Here is a 21731-nt window from a genome sequence, read left to right as displayed (position 1 = left end):
GGAGAGCTGCGTGCGCTCTGCTCGCCCCTGCCCTGCGCGCTGGGCTCTCGCGCGGGAGCCGACTTGCCCGGCTTTGTTCCCTCCGCAGCCGGAGGCCGTCCTGAGAGCGCGGCGCCCCACACACCTGCTGCCCGCACGGAGTCGGCAGGAGAGGAGGAGCGAGGGCGGCGAGAGGCCCCCTCCCCGGGCTTGCCGGCCTACCTGCTCCGAGCGCCCAGGGCAACGCGCGGGGGCACCCGGGCGGCAGGACCCGGGGGTGGGTGCGGGTCGGGCGGCACCGCCCGGCCCAGGCCCCGCGCTCCTTGCGCCCCCTCCGGGAGGCGGGTCCTGGAGGAGGGCTGGACCCCGCCGCCCTCGCCGCCCTCGCCGCCCTCGCCTTCTCTGCCGCTCGGAGCCCCGCGCCCGCCGCCCCGGCCGCCCCGCAGTCAGGCAGCAGCAGGCGCCTGGCCGGCCGGGAGGGGGTGCTCGCCGCCCCGCGCCCGGGCCCGCGGCTCGGAGGCTCCGAGGCTCCGAAGGGGGCGGAGCGGCGAGGCGGGCGTGCGGCTGGCGCCCCTGTCCGCGGTTCCGGCCCGGCCCGCCCCCGCCTCGCCGGCCTCCCTCCGCGCCGGTGTGCGGCGCCCCGTCCCAGCCGCAGTCGCAGCGGCCGCCCCGCCCGGACCCGAGAGCTGCGTAGCCGCGAGCCCGGGCCGGGGCGCCGGCCGGGAATGCCGGGGGCGCGGCGCCGACGCCGAGGCGCGGCCATGGAGGGGAAGCCCCGCGCCGGGGTCGCGCTGGCCCCGGGGCCGAGCGGCCGAGGGCCTTCCGCCCGCCGCTGCCGCCGCCGCCGCCCGGGGCTGCTGCTCCCCGGCCTCTGGCTGCTGCTGCTGGCCCGGCCGGCCTCGTGCGCCCCAGGTAAGCCCCGCCGAGACCCTCGGGACGCGGCCGCGACCCCGCCTGCCTTTATCGCTGCTGTTTTCAAAACCCCGTCTTTCCCCGCCCATCCTCTTTTATTCTCCAGCTCCCTCGCTGTCCTTTCTGGAAGATGCTTTGCCATTCTTCTGGGGCCCAGCAAATACAGGCACGGGGGAAATAAATAATTAAACGGAGCAAGCGAGCGGCTTCTGGCCGGTCTTGCTAAGGGGTCTGCAAAGCTGTTCTCTTGTCCGTGGAGCCCGAAGGGGGTCTCAGAAATGTGCCTGCTTTTTCCTGCAGAATGCAGGCAACGGACTGCTGTTTTGTGCAAGGCTGTATGATGTGGCATATCGAATGTTTTGAGATACTTTATTGTCGGGGCGATGGGGTGCCTTAACACAGTATTGCATTCAGGGTATGCTTTAACACAGTATTGCATTACTGGGACTAGCCCAGCGTCTCCCAGATGCGGGCAGGCCGGCCGTGGCCCCCAGTGTAGCAGGACACAAAGAACATTCAAAGAAAACCTCTTGGAAAGCGCCCTGGGCACGGATCTTTCCAGGGAAATAGCGATTGGTATTACTTCTGCAAGGCATTATTAGTACAATGGAGTGTGAAAATATTTTGATTCTTAAGTGTCAGGGCCTGAAAGGAGTAAGGGCTGTTTTTAACACAGATGCATTTTAGTGACTGTTCTTCAGTGTGGAGCGAAGAGGCATGATTTATGAAGAAGCATGAGGGTTTTGTTGTGGAAGAAATGATTGAATGCCTATTGCTTCTCCAACGTGTTTGTCTACCCTGAGCCCGTACCCAGGCTGGTCTGGAAACCATCTCTAAGCTGACACTGCAGGCCAGCGATTGTCCCAGCACGGGCACTTGACCACTTTGAGGTGGAAAAGGAGAGGTGGAAGGAGCAGCTCGGGGTGGAGAGCTGCTGCACACAGAACAAAAAACAGAAAGCTGGGAACGCTCCTCCGATCCTCCCTTCTCCTGGGAGCAGGGCCAAAGGGCTGTTCAGTGGCTGGCAGGAATTGGAACCCACTTGAAGGTGCTCCTTGGACCTGTGAGAATTATAACTATCACCTCTAGTGCCATAGAGGGGCTAGTTCAATAGAAGCACAGGGAGGACTTCAGGGATCGTGGAACGGGGCCACTCTGCTTACCAAAGAGGAAACTAAGGCAGAGAATCGCCTTGCTCAAGGTCACCGTCATCACTTCCCCCTCCCACACCCCCGCTCCCCACCAGCTCTTGGCCCATAGACAAATCAAGATATCCACACCTGAAGTCTCCGCAGAGGTTCCCCATATCTGGATGGAACCGGGTTGGGGGTGACAGATGAGTCTCCTTTAGGCAGTATAGAGCTAGTGCAAACACCTTCCTCTAACCTGGCAACTCCCATCTCAGTTTTGTTCCGGTGAGTTCCAGCTCTGTGTGTCCAGAGGAGATGAGATCATCATGAAGGGTTGCTTGGCTTTAGTCAACAAAGAGAGCCCATCTGATACTCGTGGATTCATCCGTCACAGGACACAGCAGATACATGGTTTCCACCTCCTGAATGCTTTCTGTGTGCCAGGTGTTGAATTTTATATAACGATGCCAATCATGTTGTGAGTCAGGCATAGTTATCCCCATTTTACAGATGAGGAAACTGAGGCATTGAGCTTAGGTTGGTTTGGCTTCAGACTCCATGACATGCTTCCCTTATGTGCCTGATGGCTTCCCCATATGAGTGTGGCCATCTGGGGTTACTGCAGAGGTGGAGGAGAATATAAATGCTGCTTCTGGTAACTTTAAAATGAATAGTGGAGCCGTTTGTACTGCCCATCCCTAACTTTCTCTTCTTTAGAAGTCCTTTCCTGTTTTCCTTCTATCCCCAATACAAATATTCAACCTGGAGACATGAAATTAATTATATTTCCATTCTAGAGCTGACATCATGGAAACAGAGACTTCATCCTTTCACTAATTTGTATATTGACTTCAGCTGCTGCCAGGCTCATAGACTAGGAACTAAGAAGTGGAGGGCATGGCCCTGTGCTCCAGGTTCCAGTTGGAAACAGAGCAGTGAAGGAAATACAAACCCTTGCCCAGAGCATTCCCAGGCAGGAAGGCAGGGTTCCTCATGGATGACCTGCTGAAGGTGGCCCCATCTGCTTCTTGAAGACTGCGAGGAACGATCTTGGTGGAGGGGCTTCCTGATGTAGCTAGGCTGTGTGTAGGCTCCTGGGCGGTGCTGTTGATCCCGGGACGAGGGTGCATTGCAGTTGCTTGGGCCACAACTCTTCTGTGTGCCTCTAGGACACGTGTGCTCCCAGTCCTGAGTCTGGTATTTTCACCAGGAGATTTGGAAGTTAGGGAGGCTTTGCCGAATACTGTCATGGTAGTTGGTTCTTTCTCTAAGGAATAAGCAGTGCTCGTCAGAAAATGGCATGGCTTAGCCCTGTTTTGGACTTCCTATGGGAGGCAGCATGCCCCTCTGTAGCTGTCTGAAAGCTATCTCCTCCTTCAGCCGGCTTCTCTTTTCTCGTTAGCTTTTGTTCAATAGAGCTCACTTTCTAGGTGGTCCCCTTATTACAGTCTTTGGTTAAATCTCTATGTTGTATTGATTTCTTGTCTATTTCTATTTCATTCAGCATTTTGAATGTGCTTTAAAAAAAGATTTTATGAGTTTGGTCTTGACTGTTTACTGTTGTGGAAACAACTTGTCATACCTTGGATTTATTTTTGAATGCATTGCTCTTAAGTGATTATCCATCCACAGTATAAAAACAAAGAATCACGCCCCATTTCTTCACCTTATTTGGAGGTAAGTTTAAAAAAAAATAACAGTTATTATGAAATGGATTGCTTTGTAGGGGATTTAGAAGTTACCGAAAGATACAGAAACCAGTCACCCAAAATCTCAGCCTCTAGATAACACTAGTTTTGTTCTCTTTTTGTTAACATTAAAAAAAGAATTAAACTACAGCACAATTGTGTTTACCGTTTTCATTCTACATTTACCTTAAACATTTTTCCATTCATTAAATCTTACTTGGAAACAACTTTCTATCCTAATGATTCATTCTTTTATTTCCATTTTTTGGGCTGCTATAAGTAATGCTGATAAATAGTTGCATAGAAAAGGCCTTATGTATGTTTCTTTCTCTGTGTGCGTGTGGGTTTTCTTGAATATACATTTGTGGAAGGGGTATTAGAGTGTGATTAAAATGTAAGACCCACCAGGCTGGATTTCTGCATGTTTGTTCAAAATGCTGGGCACCTAGTAGGTATTCAGTATGTGATTGTTGAATGAAGCAACGTTTGAAAGTTATAATGCTGACATAAGCCCTTGAGGTTTATGCAGGGGTCTCCCATGATCACTTGCACTGAGTATTATTTCCCTTCATCACTGGCATTGAATGTTACTTTCAAAGCCCTTGTTAAATAAATTTGTAATACATTGTTTTGACTGCTTTAGACTTGAATATTTTTTATTTTGTATTTGTGTTCTGTGAATTTTCTCTGTGCTTTATTCATTTACCGGTTGTGACATAGATAGGTATTTAAATCTTTATGGATTATAAAGATAGCAACCGTTTTTCTATTTGTTGTGTTTTCTTCCTTCCAGAGGAATTTCTTTTAAATTGTACATAATTCGAAAAGTTTTTGGTTATTTCGATTAGCAAGATCTGCCATTTGTTCTTTTAACAGTTTTTTATTGCATTCATGCTTATGATGTGTTACTTGCTTTTTTTTTTTTTGATGTATTACATTTTTATCTTAATGCACTATTTTATTATTGGCCATTTCCAGGTGAATATTTATGCTTTGGGAGTTGTTTAGTATATTATAAACAAATATTTAAATGTTTGGAGAGTGTAGCCCCTCCCTAGGCCTCCTGCATCAACATCATTTGGGGATGTGGGGTGCTTGTTAAGAATTTAGATGCCTAAGGCTCACCCTTAACCTCTAAAGTAGACTCTTTGGCGGCAGTGCCTAAAATCTTCATTTAACCAGTTCACAGCTCATTTTTAGGCACTGAGCATTGGAACCACTGATCCAGATACTGTAAAACCAGTAACTGAAAATCAACAGTATTTTGAAGATGTAGTAGTCCTTCCTTATCTGCAGGGGATGTGGTCCAGGACCCTCAGTGGGTGCCTGAAACTTTGGGTGGTATTGAACCTCATATGTACCATAGTTTTTTCCTATATGTACCTGCCTGCAATAAAATTTAATTTAAAAATGAGGCACAGTAAGAGATTAATAACAATAATTAATAACAAAATAGAACAGTTCTAACAGTCTATGTTAACAAACCCTGAATATGCTGTATCTCAAAATACCGCAAAATATTTTCAGACCACCGTTGACTTCTGGTGTCCGAGACCTTGGATGAGGGGGGACTACTGTATACCATCTTGCAATTGTCTTTTCACTGTTAGAACAGTTGATTTTAAATAATTATGTTGAGGCCAGGTGCGGTGGCTCACACCTGTAATTCCAACACTTGGGGAGGCTGAGGTGCAGGGATCACCTGAGGTCAGGAGTTCGAGACCAGCCCGGCCAACATGGTGAAACTCTGTCTCTACTAAAAGTACAAAAATTAGCTGGGTGTGGTTGCGGGCACTTATAATTCCAGCTACGCGGGAGGCTGAGGCAGGAGAATCACTTGAACCTGGGAGACAGAGGTTGCAGTGAGCTGAGATTACGCCACTGCACTCCAGCCTGGGTGACAGAGCGAGACCCTGTCTCAAAAAAGTAAGAAAAATAAAATGTCGAAACCATTTTTTGTTACATGTTTTTGCTTGGTTTTGTTTGGGTCAGGAGTGAAAGGGTGCAGAGGACTGCATTTTCAGTGCTCACTCCTGCCCATTTGGGAGCAGCTGCTGCAGTCCCTGTCAGGAAGTGCCTCACTTAATCCTGAAAACAGAACCCAGCCAGGGACTTGTTAAAAGCCACTAGGGACCTGGGAGCCACAGGTTTTCTATCAGTGTTCTGAATGACAGAGGCAGCTAATTCCCGTTATTATAATGACACAAGGTTGATTTTCCCAGATAGGAAGACACTGTTCTAACTGATGTAATTTGTTTTCAAGTTGTGACCACCCCCACCTTTCATCTGGAGCTCACAATGCTGTGATTTCTTTTTCTTGTTCTTAGGCAGCAGGATTTGTTGAAAGGTGAGTCAGAAAACCTGGGTGTATGCCTTTCTGCCCATAACTTTGTGACTGTGGACAAATTACCTTGTTCTGGGTTTTCTCCTCAGTGTAAGAAAGGGTTAATGAGATTAGCGCTAATCTAATTAACCCTCTAGCTCCTTGTAGCTCATTTCTCCCTGTAGCTCCTATATATCAAGTCAGTATCTTAGATGTCTTGGAATGCACTTATAAGCAGTATCTGCCCCTTTTCTGTTGGGTTGTTGTGAATGTCATTTCTTTTTTTTTTTTTTTTTTTAGACGGAGTTTCACTCATGTTACCCAGGCTGGAGTGCAATGGCACGATCTCGGCTCACCGCAACCTCCGCCTCCCAGGTTCAGGCAATTCTCCTGCCTCAGCCTCCTGAGTAGCTGGGATTACAGGCATGTGCCACCATGCCCAGCTAATTTTTTGTAGTTTTTAGTAGAGACGGGGTTTCACCATGTTGACCAGTATGGTCTCGATCTCTTGACCTCGTGATCCACCCGCCTCGGCCTCCCAAAGTGCTGGGATTACAGGCTTGAGCCACCGCGCCCGGCCTGTGAATGTCATTTCTCTTTGCCTAGTAGATGTTCTAGGCCAATGACCTGCTGAAGGCAGCTCACTCTCACCATTGCAGATGGCTCTTCTGTTTAAAAACTCCCTTTATTCTTCTCTCTTGCATCCACACAATCAGGACACATACTTTGCTTTCTCTTGTTCTTTCTCTTTGTCTCTTTCTTTTTCCATCTCCTTTGATAGCTTCAGGCAATTCCTTCTCATTAGTGAAAATCTCATCTTGTGGTCCCCACACTCAGCATCATCACTGCTTGTAGCTTGTTAGAAAATGCAGATTCTCAGGGTCCACCCTGGACCTTCTGAATCAGAATCTGCATCTAACAAGATCTCCCTGGCCATTTTGCACACACAATTGAAGTTTGGGAAGTACTGGGCCAAGAGCTAAAGTGCCTCCTGTTCCAGCCTGCTGGAAATAGGTACTGTTGGAACATTGAAGGCTGTAAGCCTGGACTAACTCTGCAACTCTCCAGAGACCTTGAGAGACACCTGCTTTTGGGACTGAGTCTGTGTGAATAGTATGCAAGAGCTGTATTTCCTTTGACCAGGCAACTAGATTAGAATGGTCCCCTAGACCTCCTGTTTTCATTCATTTGAGCACTTGACTGGTTGTTAAAACATTAAAATAAGGTCAGGTGCAGTGGCCCACGCATGTAATCCCTGCATTTTGGGAGGCTGAGGTGGGCAGATTGCCTAAGCTCAGGAGCTCAAGACCAGCCTGGGCAGCATGGTGAAACCCTGTCTCTACTAAAAATACAAAATTATCAGGGCATGGTGGCGCGTGCCCATAATCCCAGCTACTCAGGAGGCTGAGGCAGGATAATCGCTTGAACCTGGGAGGCGGAGGTTGTGGTGAACCAAGATGGTGCTACTGCACTCCAGCCTGGGCAGCAAGACTGAAACTGTGTCTCAAACAAACAAAAAACAAAAAACAAATACTGAGATACAGGCTGGGCACAGTGGCTCACGTCTGTAATCTTAGCACTTTGGGAGGCTGAGGCAGGTAGATCACTTGAGGCCAGGAGTTTGAGACCAGCCTGGCCAACATGGTGAAACCTTGTCTCTACTAAAAATACAAAAAAATAGCTCGGCATGGTGGTGAGTGCCTGTAATTCCAGCTACTCGGGAGTCTGAGGTTTGAACCCGGGAGGCAGAAGTTGCAATTAGCTGAGATCGTGCCACTGCACTCCAGCCCGGGCGACAGAGTGAGACTGTCCCAAAACACAAAACCAAACCACTGAGAAACTATCATAGCAGTTGGTAAATAGCTGCTGTACTGAATATCCCTTGTTCCCCACCCCCAAGTACCCTGGGCCTCCCTGCCCTCTTTCAGGACCCTTCTCCCAAGGACCCCTGCTGCACTCCACCGAGATCCAGCGACTGAAGGGTTAATGCTCAGCGACAGGCGCCTCAAGGACTCTGCTTTAGTTTTTTGGCTGAAGACCATTCTGGCAGACGTGAGGTGCTATCTCATTGTGGTTTTAATTTGCATTTCCCTAATGATTAGGGATGCTGAGCAATTTTTCTTTACCTGTTGACCATTTATGTGCCTCTTTTGAGAAATGTCTGTTCAGATCCTTTGCCCATGAAATTAGCATAGCTCCCGTTCTGACTATGAATGCCTGTGCTCCACTGCTGTTAACTGTGTTGACTGTCACCTGTATATTCATTCATTTTTTTAAACTTATCCCAGATCTAGTACTTAAAAAAAAAAAAAAAGTTAGGCTGGGCACTGTGGCCCACACCTGTAATCCTAGCACTTTGGAAGCCCAAGGCAGGAGGATTGCTTGAGCTCAGGAGTTTAATACCAGCCCGGGCAACATAATGAGACCTTGTCTTTACAAAAAATACAAAATTAGCTGGGGATGGTGGCATGCACCTGTAATCTCAGCTACTCGGGAGGCTGAGGTAGGAGGATTGCTGGAGCCCAACAGGTTGAGGCTGCAGTGAGCTGGGATTGTGCCACTACCCGCCAGCCTGGGCGACAGGCTCAAAAAAAAAAAAAAAAAAAAAAAGGTGGATTAAATGTTGTACTCGATGATGGTTGAAGTCATAGATGTGGAAGACATGAGTGAGGGGGGAGCGTGGAGAGTTAGGAGAGAAGGTGGCCAAGGACAGAAACCCTGGAAACTGGCATTAAGGAGAGGGAAAGAGAAAGAGGAACACACAGAGGAAACTGACCATCATGACAAAGGAGTGTTGTGAGAGCCGGGAGGGGGGAGAGAGTTTTCATCTAGGTAAGTGATCCGTCATGTCAGATGCTGCTATACCAAACTCTTTCTTGAAGGATGGGATGAGGGCCAACTGATCAGAATCCCCTGGGATACCTGGTAAAAACCCGAACTCATGGTCACGCTGGAGCTACTGAAACAGGTGATGCCTGAGGATTTGTATTTTTGAAATGTTCCACAAGCTCTTTAGGTTATTCTTAGGCATGGTGAGGTTTGAGTTACTCCCTATCACTTAATGGTGGTGGGGGGCGGGGGAGTTGGTGGAAGTTTTAAAAACATGTTGTAGACTTGATTGTGTTTGTAGACTTCAAGAAAGAGTCAGTAAATAAAAATACACTGGTTGGACCAGGCACGGTGGCTCATGCCTGTAATTTCAGCACTTTGGGAGGCCGAGGCAGGCAGATTACTTGAGGTCAGGAGTTCGAGACCAGCCTGGCCAACATAGTGAAACCCTGCCTCTACTAAAAATATTAAAATTAGCCAGGTGTGGTGGCGTGCACCTGTAATCCTAGCTACTCGGGAGGCTGAGGCATGAGAATTGCTTGAACCTGGGAGGAAGAGGTTGCAGCGAGCTGATTGTGCCACTGCACTTCAGCCTCAGCGACAGAGCAAGACTCTGTCTTAGAAAGAAAACCAAAAAACAGTGTTTGAAAATTTAAGAAAGTAGATGGAGGAACTGATGGCTAATTCACCAAAAGTGAGGAAGTTCATGTGGGCAGTGAGGACCACCCTAAGAAGAGTTGGGAAGAAGTAATATTGGCAGAAGGAATCAGAGGGACTGGTGGAGGCTGGGAGTGAGGTCTAAGGTAGTAGGGGATATTGCCAGGGACCCCGCCAAGTGATTTTTGTCCTCTAGCACTGGACATTCCAGTGTGTCTGGGAAAGGTGAGCCATTGGCCAGAGCCAGGGCTGGGGAATCACAGGGCAGGTGTGAAGAAATAAAGATGATTGAAGGAGCCGGCAAGAGGTGGTCTGGATCAGGTAGTGTGGGGTCTGGTCTGGATGAGGAAGGGAGGGAACCATGGATGGAGCATGGGGAAAGGGACTGGGAGGAGGGGGTACAGCCGAGCTCCCAGGGCCGGTGTTGGGAGAGAGGTGGGAGAGGCGGGAGGTGTTGGAGTGTCATTGTGCCAAGTCTCAGAAGTGGATCATCTCTGGTTTTGGTCTTGGGTGATGACCAGGGTCGGGTGTAGCAGTGGGAATGAGTTGTTGCAGTGGAGCATGGAGGAAGGCTTTGGGATGAATAAATTCTGTGGATGTTGAACTTGCCAGGAGTGAAGAAGAAAGGAGGTGGGCCAGGCACTGGCTCGTCAGTGAGTGAAGGAAAGCTCCTGGAGGACTGTGTGTGGGAGGGGAGAAGTCCCTCCTGAATCTGTCCACTGTGCCGTCGCCACAGTCACTGCCCTCATTCAAGCTCCCAGCCGCTTTTCTGCAGATGACTGTTGGGGCATCTACTGTACTCTCGCTCCCCAAAGTTCATCCTCCACCTTCAGCCAGAAGGACCTGCTGGGAACAGGTCACGTCACTTCCTCCTTGCTTGACTGTCTGCAGTGGCTTGCATGGTTTTCGTTACAGTCGACTTCTGAGTCGAAGCCTGTGTGCTCAGATAGCAAGTGTACAGGGCGGAGTGGGAGTCTGGGATGTGGGAAAATGGGCACGGTAGGTGCAGAATATTCCACATATTGGTACTGAAAGGGGCCCAGATCTTTCCAGCAAGAGAAGTGAAGTAATGTGATTTGGAGGCTGAGTTTTGCCCTTGAGGTTGAGGTCCAGCTGCGAGATGGTCTCTCAGTGCTCGGGGGTGGGTTTTGTTGTGGCAGATGGCCGCTGACTGGGTAGGACCCAGTCCCTCAGAGGGCCAGCTTCTGCAGCATGAAGGGTGCTGTGTGTGTGCAGGAGTGAAATAAGGTGGGAAGAGGGAGTGGTAAGGTAGAGGCCATCTGTGCAGGTGAGGGCTAGGGAGAAGCTGATCGGGGGTGGGTTGGAAAGGGAGGCAGAGAGGGCAGGAGCGAAGTCTCCTGGGGGCTTGGAAGGACTGGGATCTGGGGCAAGAGTGGAGGGTTCGTTTGAGAGAGGAGGAAAACAGAAGGAGAAACAGGTGGCTTGTCTGGGACAGAGACGCATGGGGGAGTGAGGGACTATTCGTGGAGGGTGGGAGGCGAGCAGATCTGGAGAGAGGACAGCAGCGTGGGGGATTGGGAGCTTGAGAAAACACAACTGGCTTCCAGAGGAAAGCGAGGAGGGAGGAGGGAAAGAGCTGCCAGGCAGTGGCAAGGGCCCAGTTGAAGTTGGAAGGCCAGTCTTGGTCACAGTCCAGGTGGATGCTCTGCTTGTCCCTCCAGCAACCTGGGTGGCCCAGAGCCTTATTGGAATATGGGAAAGGCAGGCCGCAGCAGTCCTGGGGTGTTGTGTTGAGGGCAGGGCAGCTGGGAAGGGTCCTCCTTCCTGCCTAGTGGTTTCCTGGTGGTTCCCAGTCCTTTGGAGTCACTTGGAAATGCTACTTGTCCCTTCTTTCTTCTTTGTTCTCTTGTTTGGGCCTGAGGAAGGAACCCTTCATCACTTACTGTTTTGGGTGCTAGGATTAATTGTGGAGCCAGATAGTCTGAAGAGCTGCCTTAAAACCCTGGGTAAATCCCACTGGGGAGCTTTCAAAGGAGGAAGCCCCAAACATACAAAACAGATGCTCTTATGGAGCCAGCTTCCAGGGGAACTTGGGCAAAGCCCAGGAGACAGGTATGAGCAGGTGGGAGGCTGCCAGGTCCTTGCTGCTCCAAGTGTGGTCTCCAGATCAGCAGCATTAGCGTCGCCTGGGAACTTGTCAGAAATGCAGAATGTCAGACCCCACCCCGGACCTGCTGTGTAGACCTTTTGAAAGCGCCTCCATGTGATTTATATGCACACCAAGGCTTGAGAGGCTCAGAACTGCGCAGTTTCTCATTGAAGTTGGGTGTATTTCAAAGATTTTTGGTTATCTAATTAGTGGAGGAGAGTCCATAGCTCATAAAAATGCAGCCCAGATCTCAAGTCATCGGGGAAAACGGAGGGTGGGAGCAGTAGTGGGTTCAGAGCTGAGCCGGTGCCCAGTTGGATGTGCCGCTCCGAGGAACTCCCCCCGCCCCCGCCCCAGCATGGTCACCAGCCTGTAGTCCAGTCCTGAGTTCCCTGAGCTGGTCTCAGCAGGTGGTAGGGTGCTTGACTACCAGGAATGACAAAAGCACTTGGAGACAGTTGAAGCAAAGGGGTGTTGAAGCTGAGGCGGAGGCGGAGGCTGAAGCAACCCGCATGTCCGTGGACAGATGAATGAATAAACAAACTGTGGTCTGGGGGGATGTGGGGATGGTTAATACGTACAAAAAATAGAAAGAAGGAATACGTTGAGTTTATATAGGAAGAGAAATTTTTAAAAAAGAAAAGAAATGTAAGAATGAATAAGACATAGTATTTGCTAGCAAAGCAGGGCAACTCTAGTAAAAAATAATTTAGTTGCACATTTAAAAACAGCCAGTATGATTGGAGTGTTTGTAACACAAAGGATAAATGCTTGGTGTGATGGATGCGCCATTTACCGTGATGTGATTATTATGCATTGCATGCCTGTATCAAAGCATCTCATGGGCTGGGCATGGTAGCTCATGCCTGTAATCCTAGTCCTTTGGGAGGCCAAGGTGGTCAGATCACCTGAGGTCAGGAGTTCGAGACAAGCCTGGCCAACACAGTGAAACCCCGTCTCTACTTAAAATACAAAAATTAGCCAGGTGTGGTGGTGCAGGCCTGTAATCTCAGCTACTTGGGAGGCTGGGGCACGAGAATCGCTTCATCCCAGGAGGCAGAGGTTGCAGCGAGCCGAGATTGCATCACTGCACTCCAGCCTGGATGACAGCGTGAGACTCCATCTCAAAAAAAAATCTCATGCCGGGCGCGGTGGCTCATGCCTGTAATCCCAGCACTTTGGAAGGCCGAGGCGGGTGGATCATGAGGTCAAGAGATCGAGACCATCCTGGTCAACATGGTGAAACCCCGTCTCTACTAAAAATACAAAAAATCAACTGGGCATGGTGGCGTGTGCCTGTAATCCCAGCTACTCAGGAGGCTGAGGCAGGAGAATTGCCTGAACCCGGGAGGCGGAGGTTGCGGTGAGCCGAGATCGCGCCATTGCACTCCAGCCTGGGTAACAAGAGTGAAACTCCGTCTAAAAAAAAAAAAAAAAAAAAAATCTCATATAACCCATAAATATATGTACCAACTATATACCCACATCTCATAAATATATATACCAACTGTATACCCACAAAATTGAAAATAAATAAATTTAAAAAATTGTGGTCTAGCCATACTGTAGAATATTATTCAGCCTTAAAAAGGAAGGAAATTCTGACACGTGCTACAACGTGGATGAACCTGGAAGATGTTATGCCAAGTGAGATGAGCCAGTCATGAAAAGACAAATACGGGATGATTCCACTTCTATGAGGTCCCTAGAGTATTCAAAGCCATGGAGACGGAAGTAGAAGGATGACAAGGGCCTGGGAGGGGGCGAATGGGAAGCTATTGTTTAGCGGGGTCAGAGTTTCAGCTTTGCAAGATGATAAGAGTTCAGGCTATCAGTTGCACCACAATGTGAATATACTCAACATTGTGGAACTGTCCACTTAGAAATGGTTAAGATGGTCAGTTTGGGGGAGCTAAATGGTAAGAACTTATGAACACGGAATCAGCAGACACTGGAATGTCCTTGAGGTGGACGGGTGGGAGGAGGGAGAGGAGCAGAAAAGATCACTGTTGGGTACTGGGCTTAATACCTGGGTGATGAAACAGTATGTACAACAAACCCTTGTGACACCTGTTTACCTGTGTAATAAACCTTCACTTGTACCCCCAAACCTAAAATAAAAGGATGCTGGACGGTGGGGGGTTAGGGGAGGGATAGCATTAGGAGAAATACCTAATGTAGATGATGGACGATGGATGCAGCAAACCACCATGGCACATGTATACCTGTGTAACAAACCTGCACGCTCTGCACGTGTACCCCAGAACTTCAAGTATGTATGTAAAAAAAAACTTAAAGAGACATGTCATTCAAATGTAATACATGAACTTGTCTGGCTACTAGTTCAGAGACAAACGCTAAAAAGACAATTCTATTAAAGCTAAATATATTCATAATCTATGACTCAACCATGTCCCTTTGGGGTATATATATCCACCAAATTAGTGCTTAAGTCCGCAAAAATAATTTACAAGAATGCTTAGTGTATAACCAAAAGCTATAAACAATCTAAATGCCCTCAATGGTAAAATGAACAAACAAATTGTACTAACTCCATATTATGAAATACTATACAGCAATGAGAAGTTGAAAGAACAAGTGTGTCACAACTGCAAAGGTGAATCTCATAAATATAACCTTGAGCAAATTCCATTTATATGAAGTTCAAAAATGGGCAAAACTAATATACAGTGATAGAAGTCCAATGGTGATTACTTCTAGAGGTGGGAAGGAGGTGTTATTGGCTGGAATAAAGCACACACATTTGGGATACAGAAAGTGTTCCATGATCATGGAGATAGTTACAGGGTGTAGCATATGTAATTTACAAGAAAAGATCACTATTGGGTACTGGGCTTAATACCTGGGTGATGAAACGGTATGTACACCACTTAAGCACTAATTTGGTGGGTATAATGAATGTTTATTCATTGAATGGTGCACTTAAGATTTGTGCACTTTTCTGAAGATATATCTCAATCTTTTGAAAAACATAGAAACTAAAAGAGAAAGCTGAAACCAAGAAGGAAATATTATTGGAGCACGAGGTTTTTAGCCTTTTATACTTTGGCTGTACTAGAGAGATTGAAAAATCGAGCTGTTAACGATCTGACCTCTAGTTAGTTTCCTTTTTAAAAATGTTTATATACCACTGCTGCAATGAATTGCCTTTAAATAAAAATTTCTGTTTAACATTAATACAAAGATGGTAAATTTTATTTTTTTAACCACAGTTGTTTTTTTTTTTAAATTTTTATTTTTACTTCTGGAATACATATGCAGGACGTGCAGGTTACATAGGTAGGCATGTGCCATGGTGGTTTGCTGCACCTATCAACCCATCATCTAAGCCCAGCAGGCATTAGCTATTTTTCCTAATACCCTCCTTCCTCCCACCCCACCCCTCCACAGGCTCCGGTGTGTGGTGTTCCCTTCCCTCCGTCCACGTCCTCTCATTGTTTAGCTCCTACTTATAAGTGAGAACATACCGTGTTGATTTTTGTTCTTGCATTAGTTTGCTGAGGATAATGGCTTCCAGCTTCATCCATGCCTGGTGGAGTGGGAGCTAGCTGGTAGGGAAGCAGGAGTGGACATTGGTCAGAGCTGGGAGCCACAGTGGTCTTGGTGCAGAGCAGGAGCACCTGGCAGGTGCTTGCTGGCAGTGGAGGCAGGAGACAGGCTGGGATGGAGGGGCATCCGTTCAGGCTAGATCTGGATGGGAGTAGGGAGGCACGTCAGCCGCTGGTGGCCAGGCTAGTGGTGCGGATTATTGCCCTTGGCTTTGTAGCAGCAGCAAAAATCTCTGAGCCTGTCCACCTTCAAGTTGCTTCACCTCACCTCACCATCCTTGCGCTGTTGAGTGCTTTTTCTTCTGGACAGCTGTTTGGTAGAGGATGGGCTGGGGGACTGGGCTGGGGAAGGTGGTTCTAGGAAGGGGTTAGAGTTTTCAACCTGGGCCTGAAGAGAGTCTTAGGAATTTGAAAAATTAGATGGTTTTTCCTAGTCCCTGGAATTGGGCTTTTAACTATCTTAATGCCTTTTGAGAATACAGTCTCTTTATTGGCTTTTGCCTGATTATAAAAACGATATGCATTCATTGCAATCATTTGTCCTTGCTATTTCCTCTGCCTAGGACTTTCTCATCTCAGAAATGATTGACACAGTTTATTCCTCTTCCTTCAGGTCTCTGCTCAAATCTCCTGTTATCAGGGAGGCCTTCCCCAACACCAATGTAAAAAATTAGCAACCACCTCCATAATTCCTCTGCTCCTGCCTGCTTTTTTTTCTCTGTGACACTTATCATTGTCTTCTACATATTTGTCTGTGAATTCTGCCTTCCTCCACCAGACTGTAGACCACACCAGGGCTGACTTTGTGTAGTTCAGTGGCGTTTGTCCATGTATTCCACAAATCTTTGGGTGGCTGCTCTGTGCAGGCAGCGTGCTGGGTCCTTGGGATAAATCAGTGGACAGAGTTAATTATATGATGTGTTACTCTCCGGTGGGTGGCATGTGTAAATGCAGCAGGTAAAAACAGCTTGGACTGATGAGTTGCAGTTTTAATCTGGGTGTTTAGGGAGCCTCGTTGAAAACGGGGCTGGATTCATTTGCTCCGGCTGCCATAACAACGTATCACATGCTAAGTGGCTTACGCAACCGAAGGTTATTGTCTCGTAGTTCTGGAGTCCAAGATCAAGGTATCAGCAGCACTGTGCTTTCTCCGAAGGTGCTAGAAAAGGATCTGTTCCAGGACTCTCTCCCAGCTTCTGGTGCTGCATTGGTTTATACTGTCAACTTGATTAGATTGAAGGATGCAAAGTATTGATCCTAGGCATGTCTGTGAGGGTATTGCCAAAGGAGATTAACATTTGAGTCAGCGGCCTGGGAAAGGCAGAGCCACCCTTAATCTGGGTGAGCAACATCTAATCAGCTGCCAGAAAGGCTAAGACAAAAGCAAGCAGAAGAACGTGAAGGGACTTGACTGAGCTAGCCTCCCAGCCTACATCTTTCTCCCATGCTGGGTGCTTCCTGCCCTTGAACATCAAACTTCAAGTCCTTCAGCTTTGGGACTCATACTGGCTTCCTTGCTCCTCAGCTTATAGTTGGCCTGTTGTGGGACCTTGTGATTGTGTGAGTTTAATACTCCTTAATAAACTCCCGTTTATGTATGTAGCTATCTGATTAGTTCTGTCCCTCTAGAGAACCCTGAGGAATACAGGTGGTTCCTGGCTCCTGGCTGTGTGACTCCAGTCCTCACATGGTGTTCCCTCTGTGTTTGCGTGCAACTTTCCCCTTTTCATAAGGACCGTCGCATTGGAGAGGGGCCCATCCTACTTTAGTATGACCTTGTTTTAACTACATTTGTGATGACCCTGTTTCCACAGGAGGTCACATCCGGAGGTTCTGGGGTTAGGACTTCAACATGTGAATTTTGGGGGCACACAGTTCAACCTGTAGCAGTGACATGTAAACTAACATTTGAAGGTGGCAAGAGGGCAAGACAAGCAGGTATGGGGGAACAGTGTTCCCAGCAAACGATGTGGCCGGTGCAGAGGCCTCGAGGCAGGAGTGTGCCTGGGGTTGGGGGAGGCAGAGGAGGCCTGTGCACCCGAAGCCGGGGGTTGAGGCTGAAGGCAGCAGGCACTCAGGGGTGAAGGGCAGTGGGTCCTAGGGGTGGAGGATCATAGAGGGTTTTGCCCAGAGGGTGATGTGATGAGACTTACAATGTAAAATTTCTGGCACGTTGAATAAAGTCAGGTGGTACAAAGAAGGTGTAAATTAGAAAGCAAAAAGCAGCCAAATCCTACCAGTCAGACAACTGCTATGACACTTCAGTGTCTCCCCTTTCAGACTTGTTTCACATGTACAAGCACATACACAGAAAGCAGTGGTATATTCTACATGTTGTTTGGCAGCTTGCTTTTTTTGCTTCACACTTTATCATGGAATCTTTAGCTGTCAGGAAATACAGATCCACACCATGATTTTATTTGATGCCGTGGTTGTTCCACACTTCGTTTATCTGGTTCTCTGTTGATGGGTAATTGTGTTGTCTTCAGCTTTCGATGTTATAAGAAAACATTGCTGGGCGTGGTGGCTCACACCTGTAATCCCAGCACTGTGGGAGGCTGAGGTGGGTGGATTGCTTCAGCCCAGGAGTTCAAGACCAGCCTGGCAGCCTCGGCAACATGGCAAAATGCCGTCTCTACAAAAATACAAAAAGTAGTCAGGCATGATGGCATGCACCTGTAGTTGCAGCTACTCGGGAGGCCGAAGAGGGAGGATTGCTTGAGCCCAGGAGGTTGAGGCTGCAGGTGAACCAAGATCGCACCACTGCCCTCCAGCTTGGGCGACAGAGCAAGACCCTGTCTCAAAAAATAAATAAATAAAAAGAAAACACTTCTATGAGATCATTGTGTATACATCTATACACTTTTCTAATTACTTCCTTAAGATAAATTCCCAGAAATAGACTTGCTGGACTAGGCAGTATGCACATATTAATTTTGACGCATGTTGCCAAACTCCTCTCTAGAAAGGCTGACGCAGTCCACATTCTCTCTAGCAATCCATCAGAGTGCCAGCTTGCTTCTCCCCTCCGTAATATAGGCTATTACGATTCTTTATTGACTTTGCCCAACTCATAGGTAAAAAGTATCTCCATTTAAAGGCACATTTCTCTGATCGTCCATTGGCATTTGGGCCTTTGAATGAGGTCCTCTTTGCACTTCTTTCTCTGGTCCTCTCCTGCAGAAATCTCAGGGCTGAGCTGGGAATAATAATAAGACCCAACAATTATAGAGTGTGTGCTGTGTGCCAAACATCGTGTGAGGAGACAGTGTCTCTTGTTTAATCTATGTATGAGGTAGGTACTGTAAGGATCTCCATTTTACAGATGAGGAAAATAAAGCTTAGAGAAGTTAATTGACTGGCTCAAGGTCACAGAGCCCACAGAGTTTTTCCTTCCCTGGGGTTGGAGCTGTGCACCCCCAATCATGGTCTCCTCTGTTTTGGATCTGGGTTAGGGAATGACTCTGTGATCTCTCCCATTGAAGCCCCCACTCACAGGCTTTGCTTGCAGGGCAGAGTGAGCTCTGTGAACAGAGGCACAGCCAGAGCCACCTGTGGCCCCTGGCCAACTCCCTGTCCCTGTTAGAAGCCCTGACTGTGAAGTCACACCCTGGCCTAGTCACCTGGTCACCCTGGCCTAGTCCATAGAAGATGCTCACCAAACGTAGGTTAAGAGAAATGAACAAAGCAGGCTTTCAAAAGCTACAGTGTTGTGTGGCGGTGCATTTTACTTTATTTCAGCAGATTAAACATTTTAACAATAAAAACCCTCAAAAAGTTAAAAATCAATTATGAGCCATATTCCATTTTCTCCAGCAGTGAGAATAATATTTTTCTTAATACTGAGCGGCATTTTCTTACCACATTTCCTCTTTTATTACATCCTGGATAATTTCCTTGTGGTTTTGATACCATTTTTGTTTTGTTTTGACTATGCCGTTTTTCTGTTGGTTGTTTCTGACAGCAGAGTGTGTGGTGGCATACATCTTCTCTGTTAATTAAGTTTGCGTATACCACTGGTTTAAAATCAATTTCTCATTGACTTTGAAATTTTGGTGGGAGAAAGTCGATGCCTTAAAATAAGTACCTTGTTCAAAAGCTAACTGGTACAGCCGGCTGTCCTACTTCATTTGTTTTATATGCCCCTTGAGCCTTTTTGGTTCTTCACACGCAGTGTGTTAACGCCTTGCATCCTTGCCTAGATCTGGTATAAAGTTTAACCTTCTGAATGGAATCCCGGACCTGCAGCTGTTCTGTTTTGTTCATTGTGGTTTATATTGACTTTACTCATTGACAGCTTTCAGGTTCCTCTACTCCCTCTTCCAATTGTGTTCAGTTCCCCTGAGAGGAAAAGGAGCTATACTTGCAGAATGTATACCCTGCCAGTCCAGATAAACTAGCAGGGCTGTGGAAACACTCCCCGAATCTCAGTGGCTTTCTGCTTGTGACTTCTGATGCCCCCAGGCAGATATTCCCTTCGTCTCTCTCCTGCACCTTTTGCTTCTTGTCTGGTTCTAGGAAGGGTGCTTGCCTGGATCCTGTTTTTTGTTCTTCCATCTTTGTCTTGGGTTTGCCAAGGTGGCAATGGAATTTCATCAGTGGGTAGGCCTATTTCCTCCCGCCCCTCGTGCGCTAGCCTTGTGATTTTTTCTGACCAGCAGAATGCAGCAGAGACAACTTTGGAGCCCAGGATCTTAAGACGACCGCTAGCTCCTGCTTCGTTCTCCTTAGAAGCCAGCTGCCCCAGATAAGTCCTACTATAAGGAAGTATAGTGTAGATGAAATTCGTGAAACTTTGTCAAGTCTGTGGGCAGACCAGTGTGTGGTGATTCCAGGCCAGCATGTGTGCATGACTCAGCCAACATTGTTGGAACACTCGCTGCCATGTGCTGAGCACCGTGCTAGATGTTGGGGTGTTAAGAAAAATATGGCAGTCAGTCATGGCCCTCTAGCAACTCTGTCTTATGAGGGGAAGTAGTTCTGTACATAAATGACTACCCAGTGACATGCGAATTGCTATTGCAGAGGACTGCAGTGGTGACGCAAAGAGGGCAGTAACTGTTGGGGGATGTAGGACCACAGAACTGTGGGGGATGTTTGAAGATGGATGTGAGATGGTACATTCTTTTTTTTTTTTTTTTTGAATTGAGATGGGGCCTTGTTCTGTCACCTAGGCTGGAGTGCAGTGGTGTGATCTTGGCTCACTGCAACCTCTGTCTCCTGGGTTCAAGCAATTCTCTTGCCTCAGCCTCCTGAGTAGCTGGGTTGGGACTACAGGTGCGTGCCGCCATGCCCGGCTAACTTTTTGGATTGTTTTAGTAGAGACGAGGTTTCACCATGTTGCCCAGCTGGTAATGAACTTCTGAGCTCAGGCAATCGCCCTCCTCGGCCTCCGAAAGTGCTGGGATTACAGGCATGTTGTTCAAGGGGAGCATCGTTTTGGTTATCTATTGCTGCATAACAAATCACCCCGAAAAAGTATGGTTTAAAACAGTAATGGTTTATTATTTCTCATGATTCTGAGGATCAGGGATTTGGACTGGTCTCGGTTGGATAATTCTCCTGCTTCATGAAACTCCGCTGGGGTCACTCACTTGGCTGCGTTCGGCTGGCTTCAGGGCTGGGCTGGAAGGCTGAGGCTGTTTCACCCCCGCCTCGTATCTTGGCGTTCCTCCGCATGCCCTCCCTCTCTCTTCCCAGGTGGCCAGCTTGGACTTCCTTATAGTAGGACTTTGTATGGGGCGGCTGGCTTCTAAGGGGAATGAAGCAGAAGCCAGGGATCCTTTGAAGATCCTGGGCTCAAAAGTTGTCTCTGCTGCATTCTGCTGGTCAGAGAAGATCACAAGGCTAGCCCACAAGAGGCAAGAGGAAATAGGGCTACCCACTGATGGGTCAAGTAGCATAGACATTGACATTGATGGTGGCTGGCTTTGAAGATTAGCTGCCATATGCACAAAATGGTTTAAGGTAATGGAGAGAAAGATTCAATTACTTGGGGACGTTCTCAGAGAAGACAAGGATAAGTGATAATAATAGACAATAAGTAACTAAAATTTAATGTGCACTTACATATGTCAGGCATTCTTCTAGGCAGTTGATATGTATTAATTGTATTAAGCCATTTAATCCTGATAACAACCCTATCCAGTACAATTATGAATCCCATTTTACAGATGAGGAAATATACAAGGAGATGAATAGGTCACATAGCTGGTAACTGACAGGAGAGAGACTGACACTGCAGTGCATCCTTGCATAGGGAGAATGGCGCCTCTTCCACTGAGACAGGTGGGAAGAAGGGAGTGATGGCTACAGGTTTGGGTGCATGCAGGTAAGGGGGTGGGAGGATGATGCTACTGCGGAAGTTGATGTCTGATAGCTTTTTTCTTTCTTTATTTCTTCCTTTCTTTTCTTTCTCTTTCTTTCTTTCTTTCTTTCTTTTTTTTTTGAGACGGAGTTTCGCTCTTGTTACCCAGGCTGGAGTGCAATGGCGCAATCTCGGCTCACCGCAACCTCCGCCTCCCGGGTTCAGGC

General features: G+C 47.7%; 1 protein-coding gene across 2 annotated transcripts in view; it reads left to right on the top strand.

Annotated features, from left to right (window-relative positions):
• The first annotated feature begins 590 nt into the window (after positions 1-590).
• Positions 591-21731, top strand: part of KIAA1549 (KIAA1549 ortholog) — a 155257-nt gene continuing 134116 nt past the window's right edge. For both annotated transcript variants that reach the window (XM_017499721.2, XM_017499719.2), the window contains exon 1: positions 591-891. In XM_017499721.2, coding sequence (XP_017355210.1) covers positions 705-891 — 187 coding nt within the window. In that variant the 5' untranslated portion in view covers positions 591-704. The remainder of the gene's footprint in view (positions 892-21731) is intronic.

This window comes from Cebus imitator, unplaced genomic scaffold, assembly GCF_001604975.1.
Source record: "Cebus imitator isolate Cc_AM_T3 unplaced genomic scaffold, Cebus_imitator-1.0 Scaffold260, whole genome shotgun sequence".
NCBI classification, from domain to species: Eukaryota; Metazoa; Chordata; class Mammalia; order Primates; family Cebidae; genus Cebus; species Cebus imitator.
This window is presented reverse-complemented; position numbering and strand designations above follow the sequence as displayed.